Source organism: Ostrinia nubilalis, chromosome 27 (assembly GCF_963855985.1).
Source record: "Ostrinia nubilalis chromosome 27, ilOstNubi1.1, whole genome shotgun sequence".
Taxonomy (NCBI): Eukaryota; Metazoa; Arthropoda; class Insecta; order Lepidoptera; family Crambidae; genus Ostrinia; species Ostrinia nubilalis.
The window spans coordinates 267,337-293,061 of record NC_087114.1 but is presented as its reverse complement, the minus strand read 5'-3'; the positions used below and the strand labels follow the sequence as shown (position 1 = coordinate 293,061).

Here is a 25,725-nt window from a genome sequence, read left to right as displayed (position 1 = left end):
GGTGAAAAATAGGTGTCGAGTATTTTTTGATAAGGTAACTGAAGGACTAATTAAAACTTTTGCTTTTTTACCCAGGAAACATCCCGATTGGAATAAGCTTGTGTTGTCAACTTATTGGCCACTTTGGGTGTTACGAAGTATTTGACGCTGACTGTGCTTGTGATTTTGAGTAGGATCTGACAATAACATCTTCATCGTCAGTCTAACAATTCTACTTGAACGATTTTGATTAAAAGATATTTTTTACAAAAACACGCCCGTATTCACAAACGATGCTTGCTTAAGTGAAGCAGTAAATCGAACGCACAGCGTTAAATAGAGCTCTGTGATCGGTTCGTGTGTCACCCTGTGCGTCCACGCGCACTATGAGACCTCATAATAATGTTTGTGAATACGGGCGTAAGGCTCTCTCTAAATCAAATCAAATCAAAATCAAATCATATTTCTATAGACTTTTAGTCGGCCGTTAGTTTGGTCGTCTTCCAGTTTGTATTTAGAATCGGACGATACCAAATCGATGTAGAGTCTAGGGTGCTACAGAGAATCAGTCGTAAACCTAATCTGTCCTTAACCGAATAAAGGCTACTGATTAACAGCCCGACTAAACTATCGGCCGACTAAGTCTATAGTTTTAGTGTTTTTGGGATATCCAGCGCTGCGTCAAAAACGCTCGAAAAACGCTAGCGTGGGAGGGTCTTATGGGAAATCATAATGATGGTCGCATAAATCGGAGTTGTCAGCATGGTTTGCCAAAATGTGGCGTGTAAAATTTAAGTTGAGCATGTCTTGTGTGCATTTTTTAACAATAGGGGATCGGACACTATTTATAAATAACTTCTTTCGCTAAGTAATAAAACGTTTGAGTTTTGTACCAAAAGATGGCTAAACTTAGACATTTTGAAATCTACTAAAACAGCTCATAAGAATTATCTAAATTGACTTGTATGTCTGATCCCCTATTGTACTATAAATAAATAATGATTTATATCATTTTATACACCTTAATTACATACATTGGAGTTTGTTTCATTAATTCTCATTGTAATAATTTTCAATAAACTGTTAAAAAAAAACCTGTCGAATCTATAAAAATATTATGAAACATGCTCCATGGCTTCATATCTATAATGTTTATACATGTCGTGTAACTGAGCTAACCCCATTTCCATGTGTGCACTAACGCTCGCTCCGCTCCGCTCGCCGACTCCGCCGGACATCATCGTCCGGACACTTCGGACACCAACTCTCCTGGACACTCGGACACCGTAATACTCAATGGACTCCCGGACGCTTCTACGAAACGCCTTATTTTTGACATTCATTTGATGGTGGATAATTTGAATCAAATAACGTCCGGTTTCGGACATTGTTTTGAGCCTACCTTAAAAATTTATTTTCTTCTCTGTCACTTTAACTGGCTGTTCAAAAACTCATGAATATATCCAAATACTTCACTTCTGTCTCTTTACAAAACTGTCCGAATACTGGACACTTCTAAACATGCATTATCCATCTTATGGACAAATCTAAACTTTTATCTGTCTCCGTCTGTATACCGGACACTCGCCAAAATCTCATCTAAACCTCGTCTGAATAAACCAACCTACATCTCCACCTCCCGTCCGTACCCGGACACGTGCCGGACACTCCCCGGACACCCGGACAGGGCAGCGACAGCTCGGAGGCGGGCGCGGAGCCGGCGCCGGCGCCGGAGCCCGCGAGGCCGGAGCCGCAGCAGGTTGGTCAGCTTTTATAAGGAACATAATACAGTGTGAGTCACGATAAAGTGTACATATGAAATTAGGCGAAACTACACCTATTTTTATCGACAAAAAAGAGGTCAATTTTTGAGATGTTTTTAAATTTTTATGAGAATTTTTTTTCTTCCAATTACTGCGACATGACATGACATGACGACATGCGATTTTTGGTTTTACGAAGGTTATACGATAGAGAATAACACAAAGTAATAAAAACTACCTGTTATAGCGGCATTTTTTGCAGAAATTTATCAAATAACCAAAAAAACACGAATTTAAAAGCAGATTTTTTTTCAAAAAGTATCATTTTTTTATTATTTGTTGGCATTTTCTGTGTATTTTATGTATTTTTTTAGTATCGCCTGTTATTTAGCATTATTACTGTTTTTATTTTATCAGGATATACCTCTTAGTTTAAAAGTTATTACGTTTTCTTTACAATAAGTAATTGGAAGAAAAAAAATTCTATAAAAAAAAAACTCAGAATTTTTTTTACCTCTTTTTTGTCGATAAAAATAGGTCTAGTTTCACCTAATTTCATAATTATGTACACTTTATCGTGACTCACACTGTACAGCGGTTATTTTTCTTCCTTTCATTGTTAATTTTTATTGACTTGCATGTTTCTTGTTTTTGTGGAATGATTTTTGTTTTTGTTCTTTTTATGATTATTTATGCAGTATAAAAGATTTTTTTTGTTACAATTTAAATCGGTATCAGTAAATAAATATGTACTGAATTTTAAATAAAAAAACTTGAAAAAATCGAAACTGCCTAAGGCGACTTTATGATTTTTTCAAGTTGTTTATTTAAAATTTAGTTTGAGAAGCGACTCTATTCGCTAACTTAACGCTTGTACTGTACAACAAAAACTGCGACCGAATTTCTTGCGCTGTCTCGTCATTATTGTCCCGCAGCAGTGATAGGAATTAATTGGGACGTGTAATTGTAAAAAATAAATTACTTTTTATGACATACAGGATGTCCTAAAATTAGCACGTCACACTGACACAAGAAGTAGATGGGCATTGAACATAAACAAGTCTAATAAATGTCCATAGAAAAGTTTCACAGTCGAATATGTCATAGTTTTAAAATCTTAAACATATTATGTATTTAAGTTGCATAGTTTATGGGATGTGGCTAATTTTAATTATTTTTTAAAATGTACAAATTAAAGCCTGGTCCGTGAGCACGTAGAGTTTTGTCCAATGACCCCAAGCTACCCATCCTTATCGCTCGCGTGTAATTATATTGCTGTCGCGACTGTGCGACGGGCGCCCGCAGTGAGTGTGCGAGCGCGACAGCAACATAACTACGCGCGAGCGATAAGGATGGGTAGCTTGGGGTCATTGGACAAAATTCTACGTGCTCACGGACCAGGCTTTAGACATATTTGATGCGTCTTAGGTCTTAGGCCCATCTATCTCCAGTCTAAGTTGACGTGCTACTTTGGGACACCCTGTATATCTTTTATGATCTGTAAACGAGCGTTGTCGCCCGCAGTGCCCTCTGTCGCCCACGAGACGAGTCTCGCCCGAGCCCGACGAGCGGTACGAGTACCCGGCCATGACGCGATCGCAGTACGAGGTGAGTGCATAAATACAGGGCGTTGCTATAGTTGATGAAACAAAAAAGATTTATTCTACTACTCAAATTGTCATCAGCAATTTGTCATTAAGTTTGTGGATGTCATTTTTTTTTTAAATTTTGGTATTGAGCCGTAGGAACATTTGAGTAGTACAACTAATCCCTTTTGTTAAAAAAAAGGCAAGCAAAAGTATGGATGGAATCACCCCCTTGTGTAGATTGGCTAGTTTCATAGTAAAAATTAGAAGCGTTAGAATTGTAGCTAAACCATTTTATTATAAATCGTAACTCAAACTTCGCATTAATTTGATCTCATGATACATTTATTTTTAAATGTTGTTCATTACAAATTGTTCTGCTAACAATCACTCACCGAATGCTCTAAGGGCTATATTTCACCGGGACACCATGGCGGCGCAACCAGTCGCCGGCTACCAACAAAATGTAAGCAGCTCTGTAGAGAGTTACTCACCTGGTGTCCGTTTGGTTGCGCAAAGCTGCATACATTTTGTTGGTAGCCGGCGACTGGTTGCGCCGCCATGGTGCCCCGGTGAAATATAGCCCTAAGGCTGAATCTAGTTATAAATCTGTGACTCTTTTTCTATTATAATCTTCAGTTCAGGACTATCAATTCTTTTTTATTTAATAGGAACCTTAAGCGAGGATTAGACTAGTAATGAAACTTGCAGCAGTTGATTTCTGCAAGCTGTTTACCACTGTGGCAAGCAACTTCTTCAAAATTTACACAGTGGTGACAGCTTGCCCAAGTCAACTTCTGCAAATTTTATTGCTAAAGTCCGGTCGCCGAGCACGTCGAATTTCGTCCAATGACCCCAAGCTACCCATCCTTATCGCTCGCACGTAATTATATTGCTGTCGCGCTCCCACACTCACTGCGGCCGCCCGTCGCACAGTTGCGATAGCAATGTAATTAAGCGCGAGCGATAAGGATGGGTAGCTTGGGGTCATTGGACGAAATTCTACGTGCTCGGTGACCGGACTTTAGTCTAAATCTCGATATAGATTAACTAATCTAACTAGAGGATCTAATGTTTTTGTAAAAAGTTGAGGAATCTTATGCCCGTTTTCATCATCAATCCCTAATTTTTAACTGAGCCCTATGAAAACAAAATTCCTGTTATGTGTTACCATAGGGGTCACTTAAAAATTAGGGATTGATGGTGAAAACGAAACCTCGCTTTAGATTAAAGCCCGGTCTGTGAGCACGTAGAATTTTGTCGTAATATATTTCTGTCGCGACTGAGTGACGGGCGCCCGCAGTGAGTGTGCTCGCGATAAGGATGGGTAGCTTGGAGTTGGGGTCATTAGACAAAATTCTACGTGCTCGCAGACCAGACTATAGTTGGAGGATCTGATGTTTTTGTAAAAAGTTGAGGAGTGTTTACTCGGTGTCTGTAAGGCTGTGTCGTGTTGCAGGCGCGCGCGCCGCGCTCGCCCGACGCGCCGCTGCGGCACTCGCTCTCCGCACACAGCGTCAAGGTACACACGCACACATACAGGGTGTCCCAAAAAGAGCGTGCTAAACTTAAGATGATAGACTAATGGATGACTCTGTTATACAATTTTTTTATGTATCACCATTTCAGATAATGTACGAATATTTTTCACACTTTTTTTTAATCCCCAATTTTGTGTGTGTAAATGAGCAGATATTTTTCTTATTCGTCTTGAAAAATATTTTTGCCCATTTGTGCAAAGAGCAACAAGAGATGGGATCAAAATCTATCTCTGAAATGAAACTTTTACAAAAGTTTTTTTTTTATAGATGGTCATCAATTTTATTAGTCTATCATCTTTAGTTTGTCACGCTCTTTTTGGAACATCCTGTATAACCACATTGTTAACGATATAATTTTATAATTTATAGACAAAATATACAGACAGTAACCATTAATAAAAAAAAATGTCTCAGCAACAATATTTTTTATTTTAAAGGAACATTATTAACATAGAGATTTGCTCATGTTTTGATACTTCTTTATGTAGAGGTTCACTCGTAAATATTCAAATTATTTTCCATGCGACTGACAACTACTAACTGTTTGCAAGTTGTTTGATATTTGGCTTCGACTTTCCTGAAATACCATTTTGAACTTAATCGTTATCACAAAATGTAACAACAAATTAAACTTTCATAATTCACAAATTAACACTCATGTAAATGCTTTTCATTTATGTATGACGTCGCACTGTAATTGCTTAACTGTCACTAGAGTTTTGGCGCAGTTACACTATACAGGAAATTGATCGATTCGAGACATAGTGTAAACACGCACTTCAGTAATTTCCGCCGTGCGTCGTCCATACTTCGGTGAGCGTGCTCCCGCTTCGTATCGGTCTCTTTTCTGTCCCAACGCCCATCATCTCTACGAGCTATTTGCCCCGCCCACTGCCACGTGATTTTAGCAATTCTGCGGGCTATAACGGACATTTTGGTTTTCCCGCTTTAATCTCTAAGGTTAAGAACTCACGGCGCGATTTTCACCCGCGCCCGCGGCGGTTGTGGAATTGCGGTTTTATTTCAAAACTCACGGGAGCGGTTATTTGCGCGGTTATTCTAAGAACTCACGGCGCGATTTTCACCCGCGCCAGCCGCGGCTGCGGGTGAAAATCGCGCCGCGCGCTAAGTTAGATACTGGTACGAAATTTTCGCCCGCCGATTGGGCGGTTTTCACGCGGGCGAAAACCGACGAGGCTACGGTTACCGCGATTCGAAAACCGCGTCGTGATTTGTGCATTCATTTTTACATACATTATCTGCATTCTACAGAAGCTGCGGAACCGCAACCGCCGCGGGCGCGGGTAAAAATCGCGCCATGAGTTCTTAGCCTAAAAAGAAGTAAAGTTTTGACAAGAATATTGTGGTTCGGTCGCAGGACTACGCGTATTCGACGAACGGCGAGTGCCGCTACAGCGCCGCGCCCACGCTCGCCTCGCCGCCGCACTACAGTGACGGCTGCTACGAGCGCTCGGACAGGTGAGATGCAGGGATGTTATGGATATCCGTAACCGTAACAGAAACTTTCGGATATCCGAAATAAAAAAATATCCGAAACCGTAACCGATTCAAAAGTTTCGGATGTAGGCAGTTTAATTTTTTTTTTGTATAGCATTATATGTAAAGGCATAACAGTCTGATTTACCTTTATAATGCCATCTAGTATCAATATTTTATTTTTTTAATACTTTTTATTCGATGTAAAGTGTGCGGCCATTAATGAACCGTGTTGGATAACTATTGCAAATTGCATTCTAAAGGACAGATATCCGTAACCGTAACTAAAACTTTCGGATATCCGAAATAAAAAACTATCCTTAACCGTAATAACCGTAACCGGTATAATATTATTCCTATATCCATAACCGAAACTACATATCTATAACATCCCTGGTGCGATGACATTCTTATGGTACGTCCAGTGTGGTCGCACCATTAATCCTTCAAGCTCCGCGAATCCAGACACAATAGAATCAGTTGTTACGCGGTAGCCGGCTACCGCTTGGGGGCTGAGAGGTTAAGCAACGTTTATGCCCGTTTTCACCATCAATCCCTAATTTTTAAATGACCCATATTATGTAAACAAAATACCTGTTAAGTGTTATCATAGAGGTTTTTTTAAATTAGGGATTGATGCTGAAAACGGGCATTAGACTAGCAATTAAACTTGGAGAAGTTGACTTCTGCAAGCTTTTTACCACTGTGTAAAGCCAACTTCTGCAAGATTTACACAGTGGTGACAACTTGCGGAAGTCAACTTCTGCAAATTTTATTACTAATCTAAACCTCGCTTAATACCTCAGCTATGGCGCAGTTACGCTATGCGGGATATTGATCGAATCAGATAGTGTAAACACGCAGTCCAGTTTGTTTCCCTCTTATTGAAGAGGTGTGCTGTGCACGCACATTGGTGCGTGTTCGCGCTTCTATTCGATGAATTTCCCACAGTGTGACTGTGTGACTACGCCATTACACTACTCCGAACATAGCCGAGTAGTGTAGTCACTCTTCGTGATCGAACCGCCGCTGTGGTATAGTGGTGATACCACCATCAGTCATTTAGGGAGGAGATGTAAATGTTTTTTGAGAATATGGTATTGGTTCTTTAGGAAAAGTCGTTATTTGATTAATTACTGTTAATTAAGAAAAATCTAAAACGTTAAAATAGCGGTATCGTTATAGCCAGTGAGCTGCTGTCATAGTGACATTGACGTAATGTCAATGTCACGCTAGCATAAAACGGGAGAATAGAGGGACGCGAGGAGCGCTTTTGTGCTAAGTGATGAATTGTATCTAAATTAAGGCAATATAATGTTAAAGATGCGTATCCAGTGTTTTATTTATGAGAATAGATCTACCGGCCTCTAATACTACAAATAGAACTGTATAAACCTATTTTTGTCCCAGGGCGGAGTCGTACCAGCAGGTGCCAACGCGACCGGGCCCGGGTTCAGAGTGGGATCGGGACAGGGACAGCGCGCGAGAGCGGGACAGAGACTACCCGTCCGCCGTCATGGCCGAGCACCGCGGGTTCACGCGCCGCCCCGTCGCTAGGGTGAGTGTCCCGCAGGCGCGCGAGCGGGACGGGACAGCGCGCGAGCGGGACAGGGACACCCGGCCGCCGTCATGGCCGAGCACCGCGGGTTCACGCGCCGCCCCGTCGCTAGGGTGAGTGTCCCGCAGGCGCGCGAGCGGGACGGGACAGCGCGCGAGCGGGACAGGGACACCCGGCCGCCGTCATGGCCGAGCACCGCGGGTTCACGCGCCGCCCCGTCGCTAGGGTGAGTGTCCCGCAGGCGCGCGAGCGGGACGGGACAGCGCGCGAGCGGGACAGGGACACCCGTCCGCCGTCATGGCCGAGCACCGCGGGTTCACGCGCCGCCCCGTCGCTAGGGTGAGTGTCCCGCAGGCGCGCGAGCGGGACGGGACAGCGCGCGAGCGGGACAGGGACACCCGTCCGCCGTCATGGCCGAGCACCGCGGGTTCACGCGCCGCCCCGTCGCTAGGGTGAGTGTCCCGCAGGCGCGCGAGCGGGACGGGACAGCGCGCGAGCGGGACAGGGACACCCGTCCGCCGTCATGGCCGAGCACCGCGGGTTCACGCGCCGCCCCGTCGCTAGGGTGAGTGTCCCGCAGGCGCGCGAGCGGGACGGGACAGCGCGCGAGCGGGACAGGGACACCCGGCCGCCGTCATGGCGTAGAGTGAGTGTCTTGAAACATTTGTTTGTCACCTGTCATCCGCTTTGCAACGGAGGGAAGTCGAACCTTAACATCGAACTCCTTCTATGTTCTTCTGATTAATTTCGTTGCGGGTCCAATGACAGTTAACTTCTCCCGGGAAAAACTTGACCTTCACTGTAGTAGGGAATTTAGTGCAAGAACCCCTCCACTTTGGTATAGAAGGCTCATTTTTGCACCAGTTGTTCTTTGGGTGCTCCTGAGTAGATTTCCGTCGGTAGACATTGGGAGCCCCCCCTGTGGTAGCAGGGGGAGGGGGGGCAAGTTTCCTTCTGCCGCGCTTCACTTTAAGGCCCATATCTTCAAAACGATGGGCATTTGGACAAGTGTGGTGTCATTTTCGGATAATTAAAGGATGGCGAATTCATTTCTAGAACAAACTTTTTGCCTTTTTATACAAAATAATAGAAATATGGAGTAAAATTCACAAAAACCAAAAAGTATTTTTTTAAATAAACGTCGTTTACTTTTAAACCACTGGAGATAATCTAATAAAAAAAATATGTCCTGAAAGCTACATTTATCAGGATTATAAATATATACCATTGTATGGTACTTTTTTCGAAAAAAGTAGGTGAAAAAAAATTTTTCTTCAGGACACAGCGGGCGAATTTTAATGCGCGTCGGAAAAAAATATTTATTTTATTTTATTTGTACGATATCGGTACAGGATCCCAAAATCCTTGAGTTGAAATTCGAATAAAACTCCAATCTCAGAACGGAGGCGATTTAATGTGTGTAAGAAAGGTATAAGTAGTTCGGAAAAAACACAACGCTTGCGCGATCTAAAGAAGCACAGCGCCATCTATTGGTAACCTTTTGAACTTAACTAATGTGGTGTACTTACAATTTGTAAAATTATTTTCTATTACAAACATTATGTTTATTATTATTGTATATTATATCTATGAATTTAATTATGTACTTTATTTATTTATTTATGTTATTTAATAGACTTAACATTCCGCCCACCAAAGACTAGTCTTTACAATCCGCCCACCATGAGAATAGTAAGTTACCGATTACAAAATTTAACATTTTAAATAGGCTCATGGTAAACATCTAAAATGAATTGAAAAATTAGCAACATTTAAAATTTTTTAACAATACACTTTTCTTTGGCTACGGAATAAGTATGGACAAAGTAACACAATAAAATCGACATTCTAAGTATCTATCTAATTCTAAATAGATTTAACAATCAGCTGTAGGTAAAAGACACAACTTTGAAGTTGGACGCTTGATGACGGAGTTTTTACAACGAAGTGAGACCACGCGTGTAATGTTGTCTCTACCCGGGTGCAATTCGACAATCTTTCCATACAACCACCTAGCCGGAGGTAAATTATCTTCTTTAATCAGGACTACGTCTCCTAATTTAAATCCAGGTGTGCGTACTGACCACTTATGTCGTTGAAAAAAGTTTGTCAGGTATTCAGCCGACCACCGTCGCCAGAAGCATTGCACCATCCTTTGCGTCAACTGCCAGCGCCTTAAAGTGCTGAGATGAACATGTTGTTCAAAGTTGTAATCTGGGGGCAATACAAGAGGTTGCCCAACCAGAAAATGACCAGGTGTAAGCGGAGCTACATCTGGTTCAGAACTGGCCTTAGACAGCGGTCTCGAATTAAGACACGCTTCTATTTGGCTTAATACTGTGCATATCTCTTCAAAAGTGAGAGTGCTATCTCCTATCACACGTTTAAAATGGTGTTTTACGCTTTTGATCCCTGCCTCCCATAACCCTCCAAAATTTGGAGAATGAGGAGGGATGAAATGCCAGTCAGTGTTGTTGTTTTCTAGAGCATCGGCTATTTCACAAGCGACCTGACTCCTCTCATTCCCGAACAGACAACGCAGTTCGCGAGAAGCACCCACAAAATTCGTGCCATTGTCGCTCCAGAGGTGGCTACAATGGCCACGTCTGGCGACAAACCTTTTGAAGGCGGCGAGAAAGCCTGCTGACGTCAAATCCGAGACGGCTTCGATGTGTACGGCGCGGGTGGCCATACAAACAAATAAACAGATGTATCCCTTGTATGATTTTTGTCCTCGCCCCTTGGAAAATCGAATGTTTATGGGGCCTGCGAAGTCGACACCTGAATTTAAAAACGGTTTACTAGGTGTAACTCGACAAGAAGGTAGTTCTCCCATTAACGCATTTCGAGAAGCTCCTGCGTAACGGATACAAGGAACACAATTGTGAATGTGTGATCTTATTAAACCTTTGACCCTCAATATCCAATATTTAGTCTGTAAGAACCGGAGCATCAATTGTTGCCCGCCGTGAAACGTTCGTTCGTGAGCATCAGCCACTAACAATTTAGCTAGCCTTGATTTGTTTGGGACAACAACAGGATGCTTGCTTTCAGGTGGTAATTCGGAATGACGAATTCTCCCACCAACTCTTAAAATTCCGTCGTCGTCAAGAAACGGCGACAGCGAAGAAAGAGGACTACTCTTGCTAACCTCTTCCTTTGAATGGAGAGTTCGAAGGTCATCTTGGAACCAGGTTTTTTGACATTTCAGAATGCATAGCTGTAGAGACTCCTTTATTTCGGACACAGAAATGTAAGGTAACAACTTGAGTTTGGGCTCGCGACATCTTTTTATGAACCTTTTGCAAAGAGCGACTACTCTGACCAGCTTTCGTAACGAAGAAAATCTGTCCCACAACCAATTATCTTCATCTTCGGGAGTTATCGCCGTCGCATGAACGCGGACTACTTTTTCTTCGTCGTTGTGGTTTATAGAGCTAGGTCTGCCGTAATTCAAAGATTCGCCGCGTAACCAACTTGGTCCTTGTAGCCAAAGAGGATTATGTAAAAGCTCAGTTGGAGTAGTGCCTCGCGACGCAATATCGGCGGGGTTGTCCTTTGATTGTACATGAGACCACTGTGAATTGTCCAGAAGACCGAGGATTTCCGACGTGCGGTTGGCTACAAACGTCTTCCATCGACTTGGGTGATCGTTTAGCCATGCCAACACCACTGTAGAGTCAGTCCACGCATGTAGGCGGGACTTCGGTACTTCCAGCACTTCGGCTACCTCAACCAGCAAGTGACTCACAAGGACAGCACCACACAATTCGAGTCGCGGAATGGATACTTGTTTTATCGGTGCTACTTTGGACTTGGCAGTAATTAAGTGGGTTTGAACATTACCGATTGGATCAACCACACGGATGTAGATGACGGCCGCGTAAGCAATATTGGAAGCATCGCTGAATCCATGTAGTTCAACTTTGGCGTCATTCGTGGTGTTAACCCATCTCGGTAAGTGAAAATTAATCAATTTGTTTAATTCACTGCGATATGATTCCCACTGTTTCAGAAGCTCTGGCGGCAGCTCATCATCCCAACCCATTCCAGCGATCCACAGTCGTTGAATGAAAACCTTTGAGGTAATTATGCATGGTGCAATCCAACCTAGTGGGTCAAACAGACGTGAAATCTCGGAAATAATTTTTCTTTTTGTTTCAGGTGCGGACGTGGCGGCGCGCGGAGGCAGCTTCACCGAGTAATCAAATTCATCAGTAGTTCTGTTCCAGGTAAGTCCTAAAACTTTCGTTACTTGATCTTGCTTTATCTCTACATCTCTTCCTGTATCTTCTTTAAAAACTTCTAAGAGTTTGTTAGAATTGCTTGTCCATTTCTGCAATTTGAAACCACCTTTTGCTAGGAGTTGGTTTAACTGCTTGTAGACCTCGATTGCTTCGGCTTCCGATTGACACCCTGTCATGACATCATCGATGTACACATCTGATTTTATCCTCTCAGCGGCCAATGGATATTTATGACCTTCATCACAAGCAATTCTTTGCATTGTTTTGACCGCTAAGTAAGGTGCACAACCGGTACCAAATGACACAACCAAAATGCGATAATCTTCAATCTCTTCTTCCGGTCTTTCTCTCCACACAATTCGTTGAAAATCGACGTGTTCTTCAGAAACTCTTACCTGTCTGAACATTTTTATAACATCAGCAGACAGGCATATAGGATGAACACGCCACTTCATGATAATGTGTCGTAAATCTGCTTGCAGTGTGGGTCCTACCATTAAGGTATCATTCAAGGAAAAGCCGTTCGTTCCCTTGCACGATGCATCAAAAACCACCCTCAACTTGGTAGTGCTCTTATCCTCCCTAATCACCGCATGATGTGGCAGATATACCGCATCAGGTTTGTTTCTTTGAGTTTCATCTGTGATCTTTTCCATGTGCCCAAGTGTCAAGTACTCATTAATCACCTCTGTGTATTGTTTTTTGATTTCAGGGTGTTTCAAGAACTTCCGTTCAAGACCCTGAAGTCTCTTCACGGCAATGTTCTTCGAGTTTCCATACTTACATGGAGGATCCGCGCATCGGAAAGGAAGATTCACAACGTATCGGCCAGACTCATCTCTTCGAGTGGTAGCATCGTAGTAGTCTTCACAAGCCTGCTCTTCTTGCGTTAGACGCTTCTTGAGGGAAACTGGTTCTGGTTCTAGCTCCCATATTCGTTTCAGCAAGTCATTTTCTTCAACTTGTGCGTGCATGCTGACAATAACATTGTGATGAAACTCCTTACGCAAATCTTCAATTGTTCCGGAGAGGATCCATCCGAGGTAAGTGTCCTGGGCAATAGGCGTGCCTTGCGGGGCTTTAATTAGTCCCTCCTTTAAAATATGACAATAAGTCTCGGCTCCTAACAAAACGTCAATTTTGTTTGGGGAATTAAAGTTCGGGTCAGCTAATTCAATATTAGCGATCTCAGGCCAATCTACTAAAGCAAATTTCCTTTCAGGTAAAACTGACGTAAGAGTTCCGAGTACATGGGCTCTGACCTGAATGGAAAAGGTAGGGTCACAACGGGACTGAATGTTGAGCATTACCGTATATTTAGAGGTAAGATCACCTTGTCCCCCACCTAAACCTGATATGGCGCTTTTAGTAGATGTCTTTTTCAGCCGCAGCAATTGAACGGCAGCTTCTGATATAAATGAGGCCTGCGACCCCTGATCCAACAACGCTCTCAAAACTTGAGACGACCCATCTTTCGATTCAGCCTTAATAAGGGCTGTTGCTAATAAAACTTGTTGGTGGACTGTAGTACCTTTAGAAAAATGGGCGGCAATATTAGTGACGGCCTCGCTATTCGACACAACATCGGCAGCGCTGTGGTCAGCAGTTAATGTAGTCGTGGTTGTGTCGGATTGGCTTTTGGGATGCAATAGGCTGTGGTGTTTGCGTTTGCAAATACGGCATTTGGTGAACGAGCGACAAACCTTGCTCGAATGGTTGTATCCGAGGCAGTTGAAACATAGCCCCAACGAGTTGGTAATGCTACGACGTTTATCAACATCCTCATTAGCAAACTTCTTGCAATTATACAACTTGTGTTCTTCAGAACAATGTGGGCATGAAATATTTGTGGTTGTATGCAAAGCTTTCGGGTTAGAAACTACATTAGGAGTGGCCTTGGGTTTGGTTTTAGGTTCAACAAACTCTAAAGCGCGGAAACGAGTACCTAAGAAATCTTTGAATTGGGTTAGTGTAGGTAAATCATTGGAAGTGCTACTAACCTGCAACTCCCATTGCTTGCGCGACTCGGCGTCCAACTTCATACTTACAACGTATATTACAATAACGTCCCAGGAAGTGACGTCGATACCTAAATTTGTTAATTCATGCAAACAATCGGTAGTTACATCTAACAATTCTTTAAGGGCGCTAGAAGACTCTTGTACAATATTACGTTGACTGAACAGACGTTTCAGAATGCAAAATGATATGTATCTTTTGTTATTATATCGATCTGTTAACATATTCCAACATTTAACATAGTTATTCTGCGTAATTGGTACATGGCGTATGAGCTGATCTGCTTCACCTGACAATTGTGTCTTTAAATAATGCAATTTCTGAACGTCGTCAAGTGACGCGTTGTTATGTACGAGGGAAGTGAACAAATCGCGAAACGACGTCCATTCAACGTACTTTCCGCTGAAAGTGGGCAGCTGAATCTTAGGTAATTGTAAGACAGACTCCCCCTTAGGGCCATCATTATTTTTATTGTCAGGTGAAACATTGTTAGACTCGAATTTTGAAAGTACATTCTGAAGTTCAACCTTATAAGCTAAAAATGTCTCGAAAACGTTATCGAATGCATCATCCTGTATGTAACTTGATTTACTTAAGGCTTGGTATTTCTGCTAAAGTAGGTATTTCGCGCTGTCAAAATCTGCGCGCGCAATACTTCGCCGAAGACAGCGCGCCAAAGAGCTCTCGCGGCTACACAGTATAGAAATACGCAGTTTAGAAATACGCAGTTGGTTAGGTTAGGTTGACTTCCTTCCGTTCAAGCGTCACACTCACAGCACTTTCTAATACAAATCATATCCAAGTGATACAAATTAAAACAACTTTCAAAATTTTTGGGAATATATTTTAGAATCGAATAAATATAGAATATAACTGCCAAAGTAAACACGGTTCAAAGAGGCGTGGCGTCACCCGACCTTCCGGAAGTTCCGCGCCGGCTAAAAGAATTTCAAGATTACGTCACCCGACCTATCGGTAGATCCTCGGGAGCTTGAGCGATTGGAAAAACATTTTATGATCAGTTACTCGTACTCGTAGTAGCGATTATTTAGAGCTTGGATAATAAATTATAGTTGTTGCAATTCACAAAGCTTTGCATGTGGTTAATTACATTAATCAGTACACGCATCAATTTTGTTCAGTCTTTTTGTTTATTAATAAATAAAAATATCATACTAAAATTGCATACATATTTGTTTGTATTGGTCTGGGTGTTTTCTTTCCATAATTTACGTATAACGTATGTACGGGGCTCTGTATCGAAAATCACTATGAGCAATGAGCATCACACACTGTTACCTGGAGTGCATTACCGCAGCAAAATTTTTATAAATGTTGTGCTTTAGAGAGTCGAGAGTATAGCAGATAATTAGTCCATCGTGAGCAGAAATTTGTCCACTAATAGCAAAATTCGTTCAAATTATAGTTTTAAAGTTATTGGCTAGAAGATTATTTTATCTTGCAGCTTAGACCTTTAGCTACAGACCTTAGACAGTATTTTTGAAACATTCTTACGCATGGTGGAGGAAGGGACGCTCTAGAGCAGTGGTTCTTAACCGGTGGTCCGCGGACCACTGGTGGTCCCTGGAGGCATTCCAAGTGGTCCACGATGTGCACTTGCACACCTTGGTCAAAACCACTTTTAACTGATTTTTGCAGTCAAACTGGTTTTGACCGATTATGAGGTGGTCCCTGACAAGACAGAAATTTGGTAAAATGGTCCCTCATGACTTAAAGGTTAAGAACCACTGCTCTAGAGACTCAAAACTACAAGGATACACATGAACTCCAGTTTTAAATCCGTTGATATCTGCTGCATCTGCCATGTTTTTGGCTATAAGATTCTTCTATCTTACGGCTTAGACCTTTAGCTACAGACCCTAGACAGTATTTTTGTGAAAATTCTTACGCATGGTGGAGGAAGGGACGCTCTAGACACTCAAGTCTACAAGGAGTCACATCAACTCCAGTTTTAAATCCGTTGACATCTGCTGCATCTGCCATCTTTTTGGGTAGAAGATTCTTCCATCTTGCAGCGTAGACCTTTAGCTACAGACCTTACACAGTATTTTTTTGAAAATTCTTACGCATGGTGGAGGAAGGGACGCTCTAGACACTCAAGTCTACAAGGAGTCATATGAACTCCAGTTTTAAATCCGTTAACATCTGCTGCATCTGCCATCTTTTTGGCTAGAAGATTCTTCTATCTTACAGCTTAGACCTTTAGCTACAGACCTTAGACAGTATTTTTTATTATTTATTTGTGTCAGTGTGCTCTTCTAAAGAGTGTAAGACGATTGTATGTAGGTACTATTAAAATGTAATTTTAACTCATTGGTTTTGTCTCATATTTGAGGAATGTACTATGTATCATGAGTAGAGTCTTCGTTTAAAAGGATGCGAACGATTTAAATTTCAATAGGTAGACAAAATTGATAATTCTTAATTATCAAAAATTTAAGCTTTCTCCAGTAACACTGATATTATTATACTGTGACTCATCAAAGTCATCATTGTCAAAAATATTGACAAATCGCGAACTGTCACGGCCAAAAAACTGACACGCGTCCGTCCTCCGTAAGCGCCACCGCGCGACTGATTGAGATTGTCCAAGCCGTCAAGGACGATTTTTTCCACATTTTTTAACATAGTAACTAAATAAGACGCAATATAAAAATTTCATCCGTTAAAAGCCCTCAAGTTATTTCTGAACTTTAGTTTAGTAAAAGATTTAGAATCTCAAATCGCTTTTTTTAAAAATAAAACCATAAATAGAAAACGAATAGAGGTAACTTTGGGAATATATTCTATCGAGTCAACTTCATCAAATCGTGTTTCCATCCGTTAATAGCCCTAGAAAATATCCTCAACTATGCCCAATAAAAATCTTAGCCTTTAATTTTACTGTTTAGTACCTCAAAAATGAAAAATGAAAACCTCATTTTCGCCATTTTCTCTGCTACCCGGCCTTAAATCTTCAGTAGTAAATTCTGCAACTAGCTTTTCATGTTTCTTTATAAAGTCTTGATACTGCTTATCTAGAATATCCAATCTCGCCCTAATGTAGTTCTCAGTTATCCGATCTTTAGGTGACTTTTTATAGTTGGTAAATCCTTTCTCAATCTGTGATTTTAAATCTATCAATACACGCAAAGCTTTATCCATTATGAAAAATAAATAAAGTTATCTCTGGTTGGAATCCTAGTGAAGTGATTGTAACTCGAAGTGCAGATGTTGGGGTGTGGCTGAGACGTCGAGTTAAAAATTCTAAGTCCGGTCCAATTTTTGCGTAAATTTTCTAAGTCTTTTGAAGCTTGCAATCGCTATGAAAACCGGCGTGGATTCCCCGTCTCGTCACTTTTAAGCGAATTATTCTAAGTCCAAGATCTACTGATTTTTTCTAAGTTCAAGTTACTTTACTTAACACTTTGTAACACGTAAATGTACTCACGGTTTCACTTGCACTTTACTTATCACTGATTACGGCTACTGCTCCTTGCTCGCTCATCCAGTTCCCAGCGCCGGCGATGGTTGCTCACACAGCACGGTACGGTAGGGGCAGCTTCCAGGTAGTACAGCGCGGCAGCGGTGCTCGAGACTCCATACATTGGATCACTTCACTAGGCACTTAATACTTTGCATACAATTTCCAAGGGAGGACTTGTGCGTTCACTCAAAAACCGTCCTTCGGCTCGTAGGACCTTGTACGATATCGGTACAGGATCCCAAAATCCTTGAGTTGAAATTCGAATAAAACTCCAATCTCAGAACGGAGGCGATTTAATGTGTGTAAGAAAGGTATAAGTAGTTCGGAAAAAACACAACGCTTGCGCGATCTAAAGAAGCACAGCGCCATCTATTGGTAACCTTTTGAACTTAACTAATGTGGTGTACTTACAATTTGTAAAATTATTTTCTATTACAAACATTATGTTTATTATTATTGTATATTATATCTATGAATTTAATTATGTACTTTATTTATTTATTTATGTTATTTAATAGACTTAACACATGAATTCATACTATTTGGTTCATAAGCAAGTAAAGATTATTATTTTAGAATTTATTTAGAGTTCCTGGCACATCATGCTACCATGATTTGTATTTTTTCTTCAATTAATTTTGTACTCTATGTGTAAGACATAAGGTTGAAAATAGTTTAATTACATTGTATTAATGAAAATATCATAAGAAGAAAGCACTAAATAAAGAACTTGAATTTGTCTAAACGTCTAATGATTATTATTATTATTTTAATTAACATTTTTATTTCTACATACTATTGTACCAGTGATAACGGAAAGGTAAGTGTGAGGAAAGTGAGGATTGATATTATCATAGTACGGGAGATTATTTTTAGCACAAAGGCTACGGCTGTGACCATTATAGTTGTTTTTTCAGACAGCACCAGCATCTGCACTACTTCTTGCACTTACATCTCACCATTTCCAGGCAAGCTTCGGCAGCTACGGGCAAATCGGTCCATGTAGGCTCCATGTTGCTATCGACTCTGGTCCACCCCCAACCAGTCGAGTAAAGGAAAGACTGAGTCAGTTGCTTGCAACTGATCCTATACGCGAAACCCTTGATATACTGCCAGTAGCCAATGCTGATACAAAGCTGTCTGGGTTATCTTATGTAGGGCCACACCTAAGCGTAGTCCACAGCGACCCATTAGGATCTTTATTCTCCTTTTTTATTCCCTATCATCTAAAAAAATCCTTTCAATGAGTTAGGTGAATTAAGCGTCTGAATGAAAGCCACCTAGTAGTCTTCTGATGCCGGATATGCTGACCCAAGCAGACCCATCCTTACAGTATTAAGTGTTTCATGGACCCCACACATTATTCCACATGCTCGAGAGCTTCTGTTGTTAGGCCCATTTTGTGGGACATGTGGTTCGTTCCATAATGCCATAGTTTGCGTACCTGTAATTGCTTGGGCTTAACTTTGATGAGTTTTCTCCATGACCCTGTATTTCCCTTTAGGAATGATTTGGAGAGGCTTATATCGTTGGAGCTGTCCCATTCAGCCATGTGCTTCTTGGATATGCTTTTAGATAAAGAACTATCAGTACTGACCTAATAGATATCGTCTCTGACCCTTGTCTCGCTAGACTGTCGGCTCTCTCATTACATTCGATCCTTGTATGTCCAGGTATCCCACATCAGGGACACTGTCATGCCTTCCGAGTTTGTTCATCTTTAAGATTGCATCTAGAATAATTCTATACTCAACCTTCACTGAGGCGATGGCTTTGTTTGAGTGCTGCCTGGCTGTGGCTCAGGATGTAGATATTGCGTTTTTTACACCCCTGTTTTTTAGTGCACACATAATTATAGCGTAGAATTCAGCTTGAAATACTGTAGCAAACCTCCTTAAACGTTCACTGTGTTCGTAGTGTTTACAGTAGACGCCCGCTCCCGTTCCCAAGGCCATCTTGGCTTGGAGCTGTCAGTAAAACAGATTAGGCTGTTCTGTTGGGATTTTGGTCCTCTTTTCTAGTCGTCCCTTGTTCAAAATCTATCCACTTATTAGCTCAATCCACTGTTTTTTTTCCCACTAATCATATTAATCCATTGGTATTGTTTTAGATCAAGTACCTCCTACTATTACTTACTACATGCTTGACTATGAACGAGTGCTGTAAGTGCCCACCAGCCTAGGCAGTTTTGTATCAGAATTGGCTACGGGCAGTATATCAAGGGCAGTAATCATGTCCTTATGATTTTTTCAAGTTATTTAAGATTTAGTAGATTCAAGGGGTTCGCGTATACATAGGGTCAGTTGCAAGCAACCGACTCAGTCTTCCCTTTACCCGACTGGTTGGGGGTGGACCAGAGTCGATAGCAACATGGAGCCTACATGGACCGATTTGCCCGTAGCTGCTGAAGCTTGCCTGGAAATGGTGAGATGTAAGTGCAAGAAGTAGTGCAGAAGCTGGTGCTGTCTAAAAAAACAACTTTAATGGTCACAGCCGTAGCTTTTGTGCTAAAAATAATCTCCCGTACTATGATTATCAATCCTCACTTTCTTCACACTTACCTTTCCGTTAAATCACTGGTACAATAGTATGTAGAAATAAGTGTTAATTAAAATAATAATAATCATTAGACGTTTAGACAAATACAAGTTCTTTATTTAGTGCTTTCTTCTTATGATATTTTCAACATTAAAATGTATTTAAGCTATTTTCAACCTTATGTCTAACATATAGAGTTCAAAATTAATTGAAGAAAAAATACAAACCATGGTAGATTGATGTGCCAGGAACTCTAAATAAATTCTAAAATAATAATCTTTACTTGCTTATGAATCAAATAGTATGAATTCATGGATAAAATAAATATTTTTTTCCGACGCGCAGTAAATTTCGCCCGTTGTGTCCTGAAGAAAAAATTTTTTTCACCTACTTTTTTCGAAAAAAGTACCATACAATGGTATATATTTATAATCCTGATAAATGTAGCTTTCAGGATATATTTTTTTTATTAGATTATCTCCAGTGGTTTAAAAGTAAACGACGTTTATTTAAAAAAAAAACTTTTTGGCTTTTGTGAATTTTGCTCAATATTTCTATTTTTTTGTATGAAAAGGCAAAAAGTTTGTTCTAGAAATGAATTCGCCATCCTTTAATTATCTGAAAATGACACCACACTTGCCCTAATACCCATAGTTTTGAAGATATGGGCCTTAAAGTGAAGCGCGGCAGAAGGAAACTTGCCCCCCCTCCCCCTGCTACCACAGGGGGGGCTCCCGATGTCTACCGACGGAAATCTACTCAGGAGCACCCAAAGAACAACTGGTGCTAAAATGAGCCTTCTATACCAAAGTGGAGGGGTCTCCATACAAATCATTGCACTAAATTCCCTACTAAGTACTGGTTGTGTTTTCATTGTAGCGATGCAGTAGCGATTCTGTCGCGCGTTCGCATAGATACAGTCGCAATGCGGTCGCTAGCTGTGTGCCCTCGCCCACATAAACGCGCTTCTGTCGCGATGCAAACGCGATTCAGTAACCCTTCCTCCGTTCTCTCCGACACGGTCGCGCGTTTGCATCGATGCAATGCAATAAATGATTTGATTTGATTTGATACAGTCGCGCTGTTGTAGCGCGTTACTAGCGCGTTGGCATCGCTTCTGTAGTGCGTTGCAAATGCGACTAAAGCCTGGTCCGTGAGCACGTAGAATCCCGTCCAATGACCCCAATCTACCCATCCTTATCGCTTGCGCGTAATTATATTGCTGTCGCGACTGTGCGACGCGCGCCCGCAGTGAGTGTGCGAGCGCTCGCTCGATCGATTCTACGTGCTCACGGACCAGGCTTTAACGTGCGTTAGTAGTCTGTCATACTGGTAATCACTACAAAAATTCGCCGTGAGAGAGGGCCCTTAATAACGAATATTTTTCTTGAGCTAAGTCGTATGTTTCAGAACTCGAACCTGCTGTCTGCGGTGCTGTGCCTGGTGAAGGAGCTGGACTACCCCAGCCTGGAGGTGGCCGAGATGGCCGTCAGGTCAGCGCTCATTCGTTCATTTATTCACTGTTTCTGCCCCAGCGGCCATCAGCTCTGCGAGCTATAATACAGGGTGTTAGGTAGGGTTGCCAGATGGAAACTTACCAAATCCGGGACAATCCTACTAGGACAACGGTGTTGGGACTTGGCCATAGTAAAAATATCTTGGTTTCTCAAATGATTTAATTTGTATTTTAAAAGAAAAATGCCATTTATTTTCAAATACACACTTTTATTAAATAAGTAATGTACGTCAACGTACATAATAGGACTCACAGGCAGGCCAGCCGTGTCATTTGTTATCTGGGGGCACGGCAGTGCCCCCACCAAGTCGAGCAAAAAAGCGGCACGGCCGTACCATCCTTTTCTCGAAGCAATTCAGGCCATTTTCGACCGCCTGTAACTTCGTTGTGGATAAAACTAGAAGGCTGAATTTTCATTAGCTATGCAGGCATTGTAAAGACACAGTATATTTAAAATTTCATTCAATTTGAACCAGTAGTTTAAAAATTATAACAAGTCAAAGTTACTTAATTTTGTCACTCACTGACTCACTGACTGACTCACCGATCATCAAAACTCTAAGGCACTTCTAGCAGACCTAGAAGCTTCAAATTTGGAATATAAGTAGTGTTTGGTGTATGAATCAAGGAAAAACTAAAATATTTGGGGGCACTGTAGTGCAACCGCCAAGTCGAGTAAAATTTTTCAATTTCGGTCCAGTTTTCTAGATACATAACTGCTGTCTACAAAATAAAACCGACTTCAAATGCGTGAACACAAAAAAAAACTAAAAATTAAAAATATTGCGTATAAAAAAGTTCATCCCCAATTTTCCACCCTTGGGGGTGAAATATTTTCTTCAAATTCGCATGAAACCACCCTTTTGATAATACCTATTCAACAAAAAAATAATCGTTCAAATTGATTTATAATCGGCGGAGATATTGCGTATAAAAAAGTTCATCCCCAATTTTCCACCCTTGGGGGTTGTTTTTTCTATTATTAAATTTAAATGGGACCACCCTTGAGGTATTACCTATACGCCGAAAAAAGATTTGTTCAAATCGGTTCGTAATTGGCGGAGTTATCGCGTAACAAACATAGAAAAAAAAAAAAAAAAAAACATACGGGTCGAATTGAGAACCTCCTCCTTTTTTTTGAAGTCGGTTGAAAATACAAAAAGAAATGATATTTGGGGGCACGGTAGTGCAACCGCCAAGTCGAGTAAATTTTTTCAATTTCGGTCCAGTTTTCTAGATACATAACTGCTGTCTACAAAATACAAAAAGAAATGAGATCCCATCAAAAACAATACTTGTCAAAAAAACCAAGTCTCGCAACTCAGTTGTTCTACGGTAAAAAGTTGTGAGATCCATGTAATACCAAGTCCAGGCCAGGAAATCTTTAACGTTTTACATAAATATATTGACTTGGCCATCGCATGAAAACACGTGTAAATTAAATTATTTAGTGCGATGGCCAAGTCAATAATTTATGTAAAACGTTAAAGATTTCCTGGCCTGGACTTGGTATTACATGGATCTCACAACTTTTTACCGTAGAACAACTGAGTTGCGAGACTTGGTTTTTTTGACAAGTATTGTTTTTGATGGGATTACATATATTAGTTTATTTTGACACAAAACTATTAGGTTTTCGGAAATCCGGGACAGTAATGTCTAATTACTGGACACGGGACAAGACGCAAAATTCCGGGACAATCCCGGATTTCCCGGGCATCTGGCAACCCTAGACTGTTAGGTGAATGGGTATATGAGCCGACACTAGCCCATGTTTACATGGGCTTATAAATGGTATGGTGAAGTCAGAAATGGCAATGCCAGATCTTGTATGGAAGGTGGCGTCTTTTTTTTTTCGCGTGGCCATCGACCAAACCTTATTTTTTGATTACAGAATAGTCTAATAAACCAAACTTACTAGGCTAGTGTCGGCTCATATACCCATTTACCTAACACCCTGTATACCACAATATAGTTTAAAAATAATCGAGTGATAACACCTATCGTTTCCATCTAAAAATCTTTTGTTTGCCTTCTTATACAGAACATGTCCCGTTAAAAATTGGATGACTAGTTTTAAATTTTTACTCCTATCAAAACCTGATCGGACAAATCGGCAATTCGTTCGCCAGCTCCTCAATAATGAACAATTGCGTTGCAGGTGTCGCATGGACGAGCTCGCCAACAGCCAGTGACCCCGCGCGCCCGCGCCCTGAGCCGGCGGGGCGTTCGCGGGCCGTACGCGGGGCGTCGCGGGCCTTGCGTGGGCCGTACGCGGGGCGTCCGCGGGCCGTTCGTGGGCCATACGCGGGGCGTCGCGGCTCTTTCAAGTTCGCGTTTCCCCGCGCGTATAAAATCCTTTTTGTATTCGCCTCAAGCCAAGCGCGTCGCAAGCATGGACGCGCATAAATTCCAATACAAGCCCAACGCTGCGAGGGTTTTGAAGCATGAACTGAGCATTTTAGCCTGCCAATAACGCCGGAAGCTAGTGAGAAGACAGAAGCAGAAGGCAAGTACCGATGCCGCTAGTGCGAGCAACGCCCCGCGCACGCCCCACAGTGGCGGGAATGTACAGTTGACAGCGCATCAGGCTAATTTCTGTCTCAAAATAGACTGTTTTACGACGGGATGAAATGCCACTGTTTTTTAGTAAGCTTGATGTTCTGTCATCTGTACCTTGTGGGTGCGCGGAAAACAAGATGGCGGCGCTCATCACAGACGGCTGTCCCTATCTTGTCCCGGATACACAGATTGCCATATTGATCGCGATGGGTTTACTTTTGAGGTAAACAGTTTTGTCCCGGGCTCAGTAGCAGATTGACAACTGTACAAAATAGTGTTGTGCCCGGTGACTATCGATATCATACGCAAAAAATTTGCAAGTAATTTAATTTAATACGGACACGTTTTTTTTAATTTTCGTTTGCATGATCGTTTTGGATCAAGCAGTCGAAAGTGAAAGATTTTTTTTGGCATTAGCAGTTATAATAACAGTTATTTGCATGTCAACCTAAACTTCTTATCTCGATTTTATAACAAAAACGTACATTGACGTGCTATGATCTGTATTTTACAGCGTGCGACTAATATAACTTGAATTGCACGAACACGTTATTTCTGATTAAATTTGTTTAATTTTATCGATATCGCCGTACCCATCCCTGCTTACGTAAAACAAAATGGCCGCTTCCCGCCATCTTGTCGCGTTAAAATGTCGGCGTTGACGTTGACCCGCGACTCGTGTTTTGGAAAGAGGAAGTCTTGTGCGAAATAAGTTTATTTATTTACACAAGACTTGCGCTTTCATTTAACTTAGCATTTTCTATAAAATCGACGCAGTTTTGGCGGTGTTTTGATGAAAAAGTAAAATTGATAAGATTAATCTGAAAATTTGTACAACCTTGGTGGCCATGCATTTAAAAACCAAGGGGAATACGAAGGTCTGGTCCAAGAACATCTCTGAATGGTTAGCAATTCTATACCTAAGAACATAAACTTACTTATGTATGAGTTACATATTTCTATAAATAGAGATTGTTTTTTCGTTAAAAAACCGCCAAAAAATAGGATCTACATAATTTGAGATTTGGTGATATACCATCCCAATTTGAGATTATTTTTTAACAATTTTTTATTTTTATATTCGAGCCATGAAGTTTTATTTTACCGACTAGGTACTGAGAGGTACTGATTTGAATGTTTCGTGTATATTTTTTGTGAAAATGTTGTTATTGCTCTCGGAATGACAGTCCAAACTCGTGTGATATTCAATGAAATCGTTGTGTAAATTTATTTGCATCCTTTACTATTACAAAAACCATGTATATGTGATAGATTAGGTTATGTTAAAATAAGAAATAAAATACATGATGTATGCTTAAAATTGTAAATATAATTTAAGTATTTTATTCGAAATTGTGAGTTTCAAATGTACAATATTCGTCGACTTACAGAGCCTTTGTTACAATCAGAATTGGGATTCATGATCCAATAA

General features: G+C 41.2%; 1 protein-coding gene across 1 annotated transcript in view; it reads left to right on the top strand.

The window, feature by feature from the left end:
• Window positions 1–23,998, top strand: part of LOC135085080 (uncharacterized) — an 80,858-nt gene extending 56,860 nt beyond the window's left edge. The window contains exons 7-13 of the mRNA XM_063979856.1: window positions 1,667–1,738; window positions 3,267–3,350; window positions 4,788–4,850; window positions 6,248–6,348; window positions 7,777–7,924; window positions 21,626–21,708; window positions 23,893–23,998. Coding sequence (XP_063835926.1) covers window positions 1,667–1,738; window positions 3,267–3,350; window positions 4,788–4,850; window positions 6,248–6,348; window positions 7,777–7,924; window positions 21,626–21,708; window positions 23,893–23,926 — 585 coding nt within the window. The 3' untranslated portion in view covers window positions 23,927–23,998. The remainder of the gene's footprint in view (window positions 1–1,666; window positions 1,739–3,266; window positions 3,351–4,787; window positions 4,851–6,247; window positions 6,349–7,776; window positions 7,925–21,625; window positions 21,709–23,892) is intronic.
• Window positions 23,999–25,725: the final 1,727 nt, after the last annotated feature.